Source organism: Oncorhynchus nerka, linkage group LG15, assembly GCF_034236695.1.
Source record: "Oncorhynchus nerka isolate Pitt River linkage group LG15, Oner_Uvic_2.0, whole genome shotgun sequence".
In the NCBI taxonomy this organism is placed as follows: Eukaryota; Metazoa; Chordata; class Actinopteri; order Salmoniformes; family Salmonidae; genus Oncorhynchus; species Oncorhynchus nerka.
This window is the reverse complement of record NC_088410.1, coordinates 102,561,388-102,574,414: the sequence shown is the minus strand read 5'-3', so window position 1 is coordinate 102,574,414 and position 13,027 is coordinate 102,561,388. Positions and strand designations below refer to the sequence as shown.

Genomic DNA, 13,027 nt, shown 5'->3' with positions numbered 1-13,027 from the left:
TGACTTGGCCATTCTAACACCTGGATATGTTTATTTTTGAACCATTCCATTGTAGATTTTGCTTTATGTTTTGGATCATTGTCTTGTTGGAAGACAAATCTCCGTCCCAGTCTCAGGTCTTTTGCAGACTCCATCAGGTTTTCTTCCAGAATGGTCCTGTATTTGGCTCCATCCATCTTCCCATCAATTTGAACCATCTTCCCTGTCCCTGCTGAAGAAAAGCAGGCCCAAACCATGATGCTGCCACCACCATGTTTGACAGTGGGGATGGTATGTTCAGGGTGATGCGCTGTGTTGCTTTTACGCCAAACATAACATTTTGCATTGTTGCCAAAAAGTTCAATTTTGGTTTCATCTGACCAGAGCACCTTCTTCCACATGTTTGGTGTGTCTCCCAGGTGGCTTGTGGCAAACTTTAAACGACACTTTTTATGGATATCTTTAAGAAATGGCTTTCTTCTTGCCACTCTTCCATAAAGGCCAGATTTGTGCAATATACGACTGATTGTTGTCCTATGGACAGAGTCTCCCACCTCAGCTGTAGATCTCTGCAGTTCATCCAGAGTGATCATGGGCCTCTTGGCTGCATCTCTGATCAGTCTTCTCCTTGTATGAGCTGAAAGTGGTCTGATACTCCTTCCATTTCAATATTATCGCTTGCACAGTGCTCCTTGGGATGTTTAAAGCTTGGGAAATCTTTTTGTATCCAAATCCGGCTTTAAACTTCTTCACAACAGTATCTCGGACCTGCCTGGTGTGTTCCTTGTTCTTCATGATGCTCTCTGCGCTTTTAACGGACCTCTGAGACTATCACAGTGCAGGTGCATTTATACGGAGACTTGATTACACACAGGTGGATTGTATTTATCATCATTATTGCTCTGTAGCTGATCCGTTCTGCACTTTCTCTCTGCTCTGTAGCTGAGCCGTTCTCCACTCTCTCTTCTCTGTAGCTGAGCCGTTCTCCACTCTCTCTCTGTAGCTGAGCCGTTCTCCACTCTCTCTGCTCTGTAGCTGAGCCGTTCTCCACTCTCTCTCTGTAGCTGAGCCGTTCTCCACTCTCTCTTCTCTGTAGCTGAGCCGTTCTCCACTCTCTCTCTGTAGCTGAGCCGTTCTCCACTCTCTCTTCTCTGTAGCTGAGCCGTTTTCCACTCTCTCTCTGTAGCTGAGCCGTTCTCCACTCTCTCTGCTCTGTAGCTGAGCCGTTCTCCACTCTCTCTCTGTAGCTGAGCCGTTCTCCACTCTCTCTCTCTGCTCTGTAGCTGAGCCGTTCTCCACTCTCTCTCTCTGCTCTGTAGCTGAGCCGTTCTCCACTCTCTCTCTGTAGCTGAGCCGTTCTCCACTCTCTCTGCTCTGTAGCTGAGCCGTTCTCCACTCTCTCTCTGTAGCTGAGCCGTTCTCCACTCTCTCTGCTCTGTAGCTGAGCCGTTCTCCACTCTCTCTCTCTGCTCTGTAGCTGAGCCGTTCTCCACTCTCTCTCTCTCTGCTCTGTAGCTGAGCCGTTCTCCACTCTCTCTCTCTGCTCTGTAGCTGAGCCGTTCTCCACTCTCTCTGCTCTGTAGCTGAGCCGTTATCCACTCTCTCTGCTCTGTAGCTGAGCCGTTCTCCACTCTCTCTCTCTCTCTGTAGCTGAGCCGTTCTCCACTCACTCTCGCTGCTCTGCAGCCGAACCCTTCTGCTCCTTATGTCTCTGCTCTGTAGCTATAAACCCTTCTGCTCTTTCTCTGTTCTGTATCTGAACCCTTCTGCTCTCTCTCCGCTCTGTAGCTATAAACCCTTCTGCTCTCTCTCCGCTCTGTAGCTATAAACCCTTCTGCTCTCTCTCCGCTCTGTAGCTATAAACCCTTCTGCTCTCTATCCGCTCTGTAGCTATAAACCCTTCTGCTCTCTCTCCGCTCTGTAGCTATAAACCCTTCTGCTCTCTCTCCGCTCTGTAGCTATAAACCCTTCTGTTCTCTCTCTGTTCTGTATCTGAGCCCTTCTGTTCTCTCTCTGCTCTGTAGCTATAAACCCTTCTGCTCTCTCTCCGCTCTGTAGCTATAAACCCTTCTGCTCTCTGTCCGCTCTGTAGCTATAAACCCTTCTGTTCTCTCTCCGCTCTGTAGCTATAAACCCTTCTGTTCTCTCTCTGTTCTGTATCTGAGCCCTTCTGTTCTCTCTCTGCTCTGTAGCTATAAACCCTTCTGCTCTCTCTCCGCTCTGTAGCTATAAACCCTCTGCTCTCTCTCCGCTCTGTAGCTATAAACCCTCTGTTCTCTCTCTGCTCTGTAGCTGAATCCTTATGCTCTTTTCTGTTCTGTTACTATAAACCCTTCTGTTCTCTCTCTGCTCTGTAGCTATAAACCCTTCTGCTCTCTCTCCGCTCTGTAGCTATAAACCCTCTGTTCTCTCTCTGCTCTGTAGCTGAATCCTTATGCTCTTTTCTGTTCTGTTACTATAAACCCTTCTGTTCTCTCTCTGCTCTGTAGCTATAAACCCTTCTGTTCTCTCTCTGCTCTGTAGCTATAAACCCTTCTGCTCTCTCTCTGCTGTGTAGCTGAGCCCTTCTGCTCTGCTGTGGTGTGTGCTGGCGTCAGAGCGCTCAGTACCTCCCTCGCTCGCTCAATCACTCACTGCTCCTACCGCAGTGGCAGCCTCCCCCCCTCCAATCTGTCCTCCTCTCTCTCACACACACAATGCGGCTCAGCAGCACACAGCCTGGGCTCTTACTCTCCTCATTCATCACCGGTATGGTCGCTCTGTTCTGCTCTTTACCACAGTCGCTGATATAGACTCACCGAGCTACCGCCCAGCCGCTTTCTCACCTTCTCTCTCTCTCCTTCTCCCCCTCTCTCTCCCTCTCCGCACTCTCTCTCTCTCTCTCTCTCTGTCTCTCTCTCCTTCTCACCCTCTCTCCTCTCTCTCTCTCTCTCTCAGAAGGAGTAATGGAGTGGACCACCATGTAGACAGTCTGCAGCCAGAGACAGAAGAGAAGCTAGAAGCTGCAGAATGGGAACATAACCTCTGGAGCGGCTCCTTGATTGCTGCCATGAAAAGAAGCGCACTAAGAACAGAAGGGATGTTATTATCTTGTGGACGGTCCTCTGCTCCTCTCGCTGGTCTAACTTGCTTCTCTTAGTGTTCTCCTGGATGGTCGTGTGGTTATCGCTCACTTATTAAGGGAACTGTGTGTATCTCAAAGCGAGGATTTAGATGTTTCGCCCTCTGTCCGTCTGCAGCATCATCAAGGCTCTTTCTCTCTCTCTCTGACCTAGAGATCTATCGTCTGGTTTCTCCGGTATCACCGGGCACATTCCAGTGTCATTCATCCCTCTCTCTCTCCCTCTCTCTCTCTCTCTCGCTTTCTCTTTCCCTTTCTTTATTTTAAGAATCTCTCTTTCTCTCAACCTACACGACTCATTGAGTTTTGTTTCTGCGTCAAGATACTGAGCAGCTAGTCAAGTCACCATGGGGGACCTGACGAACAGTGATTATTACGCTAAGAACCAAGGAAACGATGTCAGCAGTAACCACGAGGGGGGCTTTGGGGTCTCGGTCATGGAGCTGCGCGACCTCATGGAGCTGAGAGGCAGCGAGGCGGTGGTTAAGATCCAGGAGGAGTACGGGGACATGGACGGGCTCTGTCAACGGCTCAGAACATCACCCACAGAAGGTGAGTCACACTACTTCACACCGGCCTCCGGGCTCTCTCACTCTATCTGTGTGTTTTAATGGCTGTGTGTGTGGGTGGGGGTGTCAAACCCAGCAAGTGTTAAAGAGGTGTTTTGTAACATAATATGATATTCCCATATGATGCAGTGCATGACATGTATGAGTTAGAATTAGGTCACTTACACTATGTCTACGATTAAAACGCTGTGTCTACGATTAAAACGCTGTGTCTACGATTAAAACGCTGTGTCTACGACTAAAACGCTATGTCTATGATTAAAACGCTGTGTCTATGATTAAAACGCTGTGTCTACGATTAAAACGCTGTGTCTACGATTAAAACGCTGTGTCTACGATTAAAACACAATGTCTACGATTAAAATGCTATTTCTATGAGTACAAAACCCCTCAGCCACTAAGGCACGACCTCCGTGCTGTGGTTAGCCCCTTGCCTGACGACCTCCGCGCTGTGGTTAACCCCTTGCCTGACGACCTCCGTGCTGTGGTTAACCCCTTGCCTGACGACCTCTGTGCTGTGGTTAACCCCTTGCCTGACAACCTCCGTGCTGTGGTTAACCCCTTGCCTGACGACCTCCGTGCTGTGGTTAGCCCCTTGCCTGACGACCTCCGTGCTGTGGTTAACCCCTTGCCTGACGACCTCCGTGCTGTGGTTAACCCCTTGCCTGATGACCTCCGTGCTGTGGTTAGCCCCTTGCCTGACGACCTCCGTGCTGTGGTTAACACCTTGCCTGACGACCTCCGTGCTGTGGTTAACCCCTTGCCTGACGACCTCCGTGCTGTGGTTAACCCCTTGCCTGACGACCTCCGTGCTGTGGTTAACCCCTTGCCTGATGACCTCCGTGCTGTGGTTAGCCCCTTGCCTGACGACCTCCGTGCTGTGGTTAACACCTTGCCTGACGACCTCCGTGCTGTGGTTAACCCCTTGCCTGACGACCTCCGTGCTGTGGTTAGCCCCTTGCCTGACGACTCAAACTGAATTGTCCCTCTGCTGCATGTTCGCTACGTTCTTCAGTCTGAGACTGATATCGTTGAAGTTGTTTGTGGTGATGTCAGAAAGAGGGTTGTTGTACTAAATAAAGTCATCAGTGATTTGGATGATCTCTAACCAATCAGAGTATCAAAGCCAATGACGAATTTTCAAAAAACATATACCCAAGTGTGTTCTGGCTCTTGGCCAAACACCACGGTTTCTGGGACCAATCAGACGGTCTAGAAATCATAAGGGACGGATCAGATCCAGACTCATCGCGGAGAGAAGAAACTAATGTCCGTCGGCGTAGCGTAACGTTTGGCCGGAGCAAGGAGTCTGGTTGGCCAGGCATGTCACTTCCCCCTGTTAGTGAGCAAGGAGTCTGGTTGGCCAGGCATGTCACTTCCCCCTGTTAGTGAGCAAGGAGTCTGGGTGGCCAGGCATGTCACTGCCCCCTGTTAGTGAGCAAGGAGTCTGGGTGGCCAGGCATGTCACTTCCCCCTGTTAGTGAGCAAGGAGTCTGGGTGGCTTTGCCCCCTGTTAGTGTGCAGTGACATTGCTTTCGTTAGACATTTCCAGAGCCAGCCACTTCCTCTCTCTCTCCGTCTCTCTAAATTCAATTCAAAGGACTTTATTGGCATGGGAAACATATGTTTACATTTTAGATTTTACCTTTATTTAACTAGGCAAGTCAGTTAATTAAGAACAAATTCTTATTTTCAATGATGGCCTAGGAACAGTGGGTTAACTGCCTGTTCAGGGGCAGAACGACAGATTTGTACCTTGTCAGCTCGGGGATTTGAATTTGCAACCTTTCTGTTCCTACACTCTAACCACTAGGCTACGCTGCCGCCCCCCACACACTGCCAAAGCAAGTGAAATAGTTTATTTCACTTTTGATTATTATCTATCAGAAATGAACAGTAAACATTGCACTCACAAAAGTTTCAAAGGAATAGAGACATTTCAAATATCATGTTATGGCTATATACAGTGTTGTAATCATGTGTCGCAGGTGGTATAGCATGGTGTTTGTAATGCCAGGGTTGTGTGTTCAATTCCCATGGGGAACCAGTATGGAAAAGTACAGAAATTGTGTCTGCACACTACTGTCAGGCACTCTGGATAAAAGCCTCTGCTAATTGACTGAAATGTAAGTAAGAACAGAAATATGGGTTGTATTTACTAGGCAGTAGAGGGGACTAAGCACACACTCCTGGGGAGCCCCTTGTTGAGGGTCAGCATTGTGGAGTTGTTGTTGCCTACCCTTACCACCTGAGGCTGGCCAATCAGGAAATCCAGTTGCAGAGGGAGGTGTTTTTAGTCCCAGGGTCCTTAAAACTTAGTGATGAGCTTGGAGAGGACTATAGTGTTGAACGCTGAGCTGTAGTCAATGAACAGCGTTCTCACATAGTTACTTCCCCTCTTGTCCAGGCGGGAGTTGGGAGTGAGATTGCATCATCTGTGGATATGTTGAGTTGTTTTGCAAATTAGAGTGGGCCTGGGATGATGGTGTTGATTAGTGCCATTGACCAGCCTTTTTAAAGCACTTCACCATTACATATTTGAGTGCTCCAGGGCGATAATAATTTAGTCAGGTTACCTTTGGTACTCTTGTGAACAGGAACAATGGCTTGAAACACGTTGGGGTTACAGACTGGAGCAAGGAGAGATTGAAAATGTCTGTGAAGACACCTGCTAACTGTTAACCTGTTTAAACGTTTTGCTCATATCGGCCACGGAGAGTCGAGATCACACAGTCATCTGGAAAAACCTTTCACGTAAAGGCACAGTGTAATATTCCTTGAAGCATAAAAGGTATTTAGCTGGTTCTGGAGCATCTCGTGGTTGAGTTTCTCTTTGTAATCCGTTATCCGTCTGCAAGCCCTGCCACATACGACTAGTGTAGTAGCCGGTGTAATAGAATTACACCTTCTTCCTATATTGTCCCTTTTTGAAGGGTTTGATGTCTCGTTTGGGAGTCGTAGTGGGATTTCTTTGTACGTGTCGATGTCTGTAGACTTTAGCACATCTGTTGCCTGTAAATCTATGTTTTTTTTGGGGGGTTTGGATACGTTCTTATGGTCGCCGTGGGGACGACATCGTCCATGCACTTATTGACGAAGCGCGTGACAGTTATGGGGAACTTCTCAATGTTATGGGATGAATCTCGGAACACATCCCAGTCTGTACTAGCAAAACTTGTAGCCTATCGTGTGCTTCGTCTGACCACTTCCATATTGATATCACTGGTACTTCCTGTTTGAGCTTTTCTATTCTACCCTTGTGGGTAGAATAAAAGTGGTGTAGAGTTTTAGCGCCCCCTAGTGGCGCAGGAGACAGGAATTGAGGTAGGACGGTTTTATGTCTCACAGGGTGAAAGTCTCAACCCACCAGAAACGCTGCCTCTGGGTGATCGGTTTTCGTTTTTATTTATGGCTCCATACAGTTCGTTGAGTGCCAGAGTGGCGTTGGCTTGTGGGAGGAATGTAGACAACCGTGATAATTACAGATGAGAACCCTCTTGGTAGATGACAGGGTCTACAGTTTACCATGAGGTATTCTACATCAGGTAGAGGTCTACAGTTTACCATGAGGTATTCTATATCAGTTAGAGGTCTACAGTTTACCATGAGGTATTCTATATCAGGTAGAGGTCTACAGTTTACCATGAGGTATTCTATATCAGGTAGAGGTCTACAGTTTACCATGAGGTATGCTATATCAGGTAGAGGTCTACAGTTTACCATGAGGTATTCTACATCAGGTAGAGGTCTACAGTTTACCATGAGGTATTCTACATCAGGATGAGGTCTACAGTTTACCATGAGGTATTCTATATCAGGTAGAGGTCTACAGTTTACCATGAGGTATTCTACATCAGGTAGAGGTCTACAGTTTACCATGAGGTATTCTACATCAGGTAGAGGTCTACAGTTTACCATGAGGTATGCTATATATGGTGAGCAAAATCTAGAGATTTCCTTCAAATATGAAGCAGCACATCACTTGTTATTTATGATAAAAACGTATCTTCTCCTTCTCTGTCAGCGTCAGCCTGTCATACTAGAGTATGTTGTCCTGTCCTGTCCTCCAGCTCTCAGCTACACCACCAGTGATAGATGCTATATAGCATGTTGTCCTGTCCTCCAGCTCTCAGCTACACCACCAGTGATAGATGCTATATAGCATGTTGTCCTGTCCTGTCCTCCAGCTCTCAGCTACACCACCAGTGATAGATGCTATATAGCATGTTGTCCTGTCCTGTCCTCCAGCTCTCAGCTACTACACCAGTGATAGATGCTATATAGCATGTTGTCCTGTCCTCCAGCTCTCAGCTACACCACCAGTGATAGATGCTATATAGCATGTTGTCCTGTCCTGTCCTCCAGCTCTCAGCTACTCCACCAGTGATAGATGCTATATAGCATGTTGTCCTGTCCTCCAGCTCTCAGCTACACCACCAGTGATAGATGCTATATAGCATGTTGTCCTGTCCTGTCCTCCAGCTCTCAGCTACACCACCAGTGATAGATGCTATATAGCATGTTGTCCTGTCCTCCAGCTCTCAGCTACACCACCAGTGATAGATGCTATATAGCATGTTGTCCTGTCCTCCAGCTCTCAGCTACACCACCAGTGATAGATGCTATATAGCATGTTGTCCTGTCCTGTCCTCCAGCTCTCAGCTACACCACCAGTGATAGATGCTATATAGCATGTTGTCCTGTCCTCCAGCTCTCAGCAACTCCACCAGTGTGGTTATGCGTATGTTTGTGTTTTTGTGTTTGTGGTTAGCGGGCCCTGTATGTGGTGGTGAAGTAATTCCAGCCATATGTTGTGACCACAGAAATATGATCTGGGTTATTCTCCTGACATGTAAACCAATCTGTCAACATGCTTGGTCTCAATTGGGTCCTTACTGCTTTTTCTAGTGTATCCCTTAGTACTGAGCCCTAGTAGGTCTGCCCTCCAGGCCCCCCCCCAGCTCATTCCAGCCCAACCCCCCAGCTCACCCCACCCCAGCTCACCCCACCCCAGCTCATTCCAGCCCACCCCCCAGCTCACCCCCCCCCAGCTCATTCCAGCCCACCCCACCCCAGTCCACCCCAGCTCATCCCAGCCCAGCTCACCCCAGCTCACCCCACCCCAGCCCAGTTCACCCCAGCTCAGCCCACCCCAGCTCCCCCAGCTCCCCCACCCCAGCTCATCCCAGCCCAGCTCACCCCACCCCAGTTCACCCCAGCTCAGTTCACCCCAGACCAGCTCACCCCACCCCAGCCCAGTTCACCCCAGCCCAGTTCACCCAGTCCAGCTCACCCCACCCCAGCCCAGTTCACCCCAGCCCAGTTCACCCCAGCCCAGTTCACCCAGTCCAGCTCACCCCACCCCACCCCAGCCCAGTTCACCCAGCCCAGTTCACCCCAGCCCAGTTCACCCAGTCCAGCTCACCCCACCCCAGCCCAGTTCACCCAGCCCAGTTCACCCCAGCCCAGTTCACCCAGTCCAGCTCACCCCACCCCAGCCCAGTTCACCCCAGCCCAGTTCACCCAGTCCAGCTCACCCCACCCCAGCCCAGTTCAACCCAGCCCAGTTCACCCAGTCCAGCTCACCCCACCCCACCCCAGCCCAGTTCACCCCAGCCCAGTTCACCCAGCCCAGTTCACCCCAGCCCAGTTCACCCCAGCCCAGTTCACCCAGCCCAGTTCACCCCAGTCCAGCTCCCCCTACCCCAGCTCACCCCACCCCAGCCCAGTTCACCCCAGCCCAGTTCACCCAGTCCAGCTCACCCCACCCCAGTCCAGCTCACCCCACCCCAGTCCAGCTCACCCCACCCCAGCCCAGTTCACCCCAGCCCAGTTCACCCAGTCCAGCTCACCCCACCCCAGCCCAGCCCAGCTCACCCCACCCCAGCCCAGTTCACCCAGTCCAGCTCACCCCACCCCAGTCCAGCTCACCCCACCCCAGCCCAGTTCACCCCAGCCCAGTTCACCCAGTCCAGCTCACCCCACCCCAGCCCAGCTCACCCCACCCCAGCCCAGTTCACCCCAGCCCAGTTCACCCCACCCCAGCCCAGTTCACCCCACCCCACCCCAGCCCAGTTCACCCCACCCCAGCCCAGTTCACCCCACCCCAGTTCACCCCAGCCCAGCTCACCCCACCCCACCCCAGTTCACCCCACCCCATCTCAGCCCAGCTCACCCCACCCCAGCCCAGTTCACCCCAGCCCAGTTCACCCCACCCCAGCCCAGTTCACCCCACCCCAGCCCAGTTCACCCCACCCCAGTTCACCCCAGCCCAGTTCACCCCAGCCCAGTTCACCCCAGCCCAGTTCACCCCAGCCCAGCTCACCCCACCCCAGCCCAGTTCACCCCAGCCCAGTTCACCCAGTCCAGCTCACCCCACCCCACCCCAGCCCAGCTCACCCCACCCCAGCTCACCCCACCCCAGCCCAGCTCACCCCAGCCCAGTTCACCCACCCCACCCCACCCCAGCTCACCCCACCCCACCCCAGCTCAGCTCACCCCACCCCAGTTCACCCAGTCCAGCTCACCCCACCACTTAGAAAAAGGGTTTCAAACGTGTTCTCCGGCTGTCCCCATAGGATAAACATTTTTGGTTTCAGATAGAATCTTTTTGGATTCTACCTAGAACCATTTTTGGTTCCAGATAGAATCTTTTTGGATTCTACCTAGAACCATTTATCTAAGAGTGTAGCACCACACCTGTCCCACTTAAGATAACCACATATACTGTATAACCATCACAGTGCTTCAGACTGGTCTCATAGACTCCACGTAACATAGTAATCGAAAATACGGGACTTATTTTTCAGTCTCATTACTGAAATCTATTTTCCTTGCCCAAAATTGTATATCTTTATACCTTTGTCTGGGGATTTTTTTTTTTTATCCATAACTGTTATAGAGGTCTACTGTCCTCCCTAGTTAACTAGTTTGTTGTCTTGTTTTATTAAATCAGAAGTTATTATCCTTGTCACGCCCTGGTCTAAGTATTTTGTGTTTTCCTCATGTATTGGGTCAGGCCAGGGTGTGGCATAGAGTTTTTGTATTGTGGTGTGTTTTGTCTTGGGATTTTGGTATGTGTGTATAGTGGGATTGTAGCTTAGTGGGGTGTTCTAGGAGAGTCTATGGCTGTCTGAAGTGGTTCTCAATCAGAGGCAGGTGTTTACCGTTGTCTCTGATTGGGAACCATATTTAGGCAGCCATATTCTTTGGTTGTATTGTGGGTGATTGTCCTGTGTGTCTTGATGTCCTGGTTAGAGGTTAGTAGACACTTGTATAGGCTGTTTTCGTTTTGTAGTGTTAGTGTTTTGTTGTGTGTTACGTTTTTTTATTAAAGATGAATCACAATAGACACGCTGCAGTTTGGTCCGACTCTCCTTCACCATTAGAAAGCCGTTACAATCCTGGGTGACCTAAATTACTGTTGGGGAAATTCAGGCTTCAGACACCTAAAAGATGTGTAATGATCTGACCCAGCTGGTGACTATAAGTTTACATGGCCCAACCTTAAAGACCCTTCAAAGTCAACTCTGATTCATCTTATTTTTAACAAATACACCAGAGAAATATGTTTCTACTTGAGGTCGACCGATTATGATTTTTCAATGCCGATACCGATATCGATTATTGGAAGACCAAAAAAAGCCAATAAAAAAAATGTTGTAATAATAATAAAATAATGAAAAAATAATAAAAAAATAAAATAAGTATTTGTAATAATGACAATTACAACAATACTGAATGAACACTTATTTTAACTTAATATAATACACCAATCAAATCAATTTAGCCTCAAATAAATAATGAAACATGTTCAATTTGGTTTAAATAATGCAAAAACAAAGTGTTGGAGAAGAAAGTAAAAGTGCAATATGTGCCATGTAAGAAAGCTAACGTTTAAGTTCCTTGCTCAGAACATGAGAACATATGAAAGCTGGTGGTTCCTTTTAACACGAGTCTTAAATATTCCCAGGTAAGAAGTTTTAGGTTGTAGTTATTATAGGAATTATAGGACTATTTCTCTCTATACGATTTGTATTTCATATACCTTTGACTATTAGATGTTCTTATAGGCACTTTAGTATTTCCAGTGTAACAGTATAGCTTCCGTCCCTCTCCTCGCTCCTACCTGGGCTCGAACCAGCAACACAACGACAACAGCCACCACATCGAAGCAGCGTTACCCATGCAGAGCAAGGGGAACAACTACTCCAAGTCTTAGAGCGAGTGACGTTTGAAACGCTATTAGCGTGCACACCGCTAACTAGCTAGCCATTTCACTTCGGTTACACCAGCCTCATCTCGGTAGTTGATAGGCTTGAAGTCATAAACAGCTCAATGCTTGAAGCATTGCGAAGAGCTGCTGGCATACGCAGTAATGTGCTGTTTGAATGAATGCTTATGAGCCTGCTGGTGCCTACCATCGCTCAGTCAGACTGCTCTATCAAATCCTAGACTTAATTCTAACATAATAACACACAGAAATACGAGCCTTAGGTCATTAATATGGCCGAATCCAGAAACTATCATCCCCAAAACAAAATGTTTATTCTTTCAGTGAAATACGGAACCGTTCCGTATTTTATCTAACGGATTGCATCCCGAAGTCTAAATATTCCTGTTACATTGCACAACCTTCAATGTTATGTCATAATTACGTAAATTCCTGGCAAATTAGTTCGCAACGAGCCAGGCGGCCCAAACTGTGGCATATACCCTGACTCTGCGTGCAATGAACGCAAGAGAAGTGACACAATTTCACCTGGTTAATATTGTCTGCTAACCTGGATTTCTTTTAGCTAAATATGTAGGTTTATAAATAATATACTTCTGTGTATTGATTTTAAGAAAGGCATTGATGTTTATGGTTAGGAGCAACGAGTCCTTTTTCTGCGAATGCGAACCGCATCGATTATATGCAACGCAGGACACGCTAGATAAACTAGTAACATCATCAACCATGTGTAGTTAACTAGTGATTATGATTGATTGATTGATTTTTTATAAGATAAGTTTAATGCTAGCTAGCAACTTACTTTGGCTTCTTACTGCATTCGCGTAACAGGCAGGCTCCTCGTGGAGTGCAAATGAGGGGTAGGTGGTTAGAGCGTTGGACTAGTTAAACGTAAGGTTGCAAGATTGAATCCCTGAGCTGACATGGTACAAATCTGTCGTTCTGCCCCTGAACAAGGCAGTTAACCCATCGTTCCTAGGCCGTCATCACTAGAGGTAATCAGTTTGTTGTGGGGGTGTCAGTGAGAAGACAAGACAATAGAAGGGCTTCATTGGCTGCTAAAAGTTCTACAGTTTGACGATGATGTGGGCAGTATCCTCAGTGGAAGTCTGTTTCTTTGCTAAC

The 13,027-nt window shown here is 48.3% G+C and overlaps 1 protein-coding gene across 1 annotated transcript in view; it reads left to right on the top strand.

Annotated features, from left to right (window-relative positions):
- The first annotated feature begins 2,930 nt into the window (after positions 1 to 2,930).
- Positions 2,931 to 13,027, top strand: part of LOC115125610 (plasma membrane calcium-transporting ATPase 2-like) — a 228,435-nt gene continuing 218,338 nt past the window's right edge. Inside the window, 1 exon segment of the mRNA XM_065000752.1 lies at positions 2,931 to 3,652. Within this exon segment, the coding sequence (XP_064856824.1) occupies positions 3,448 to 3,652 (205 nt within the window). The 5' untranslated portion in view covers positions 2,931 to 3,447.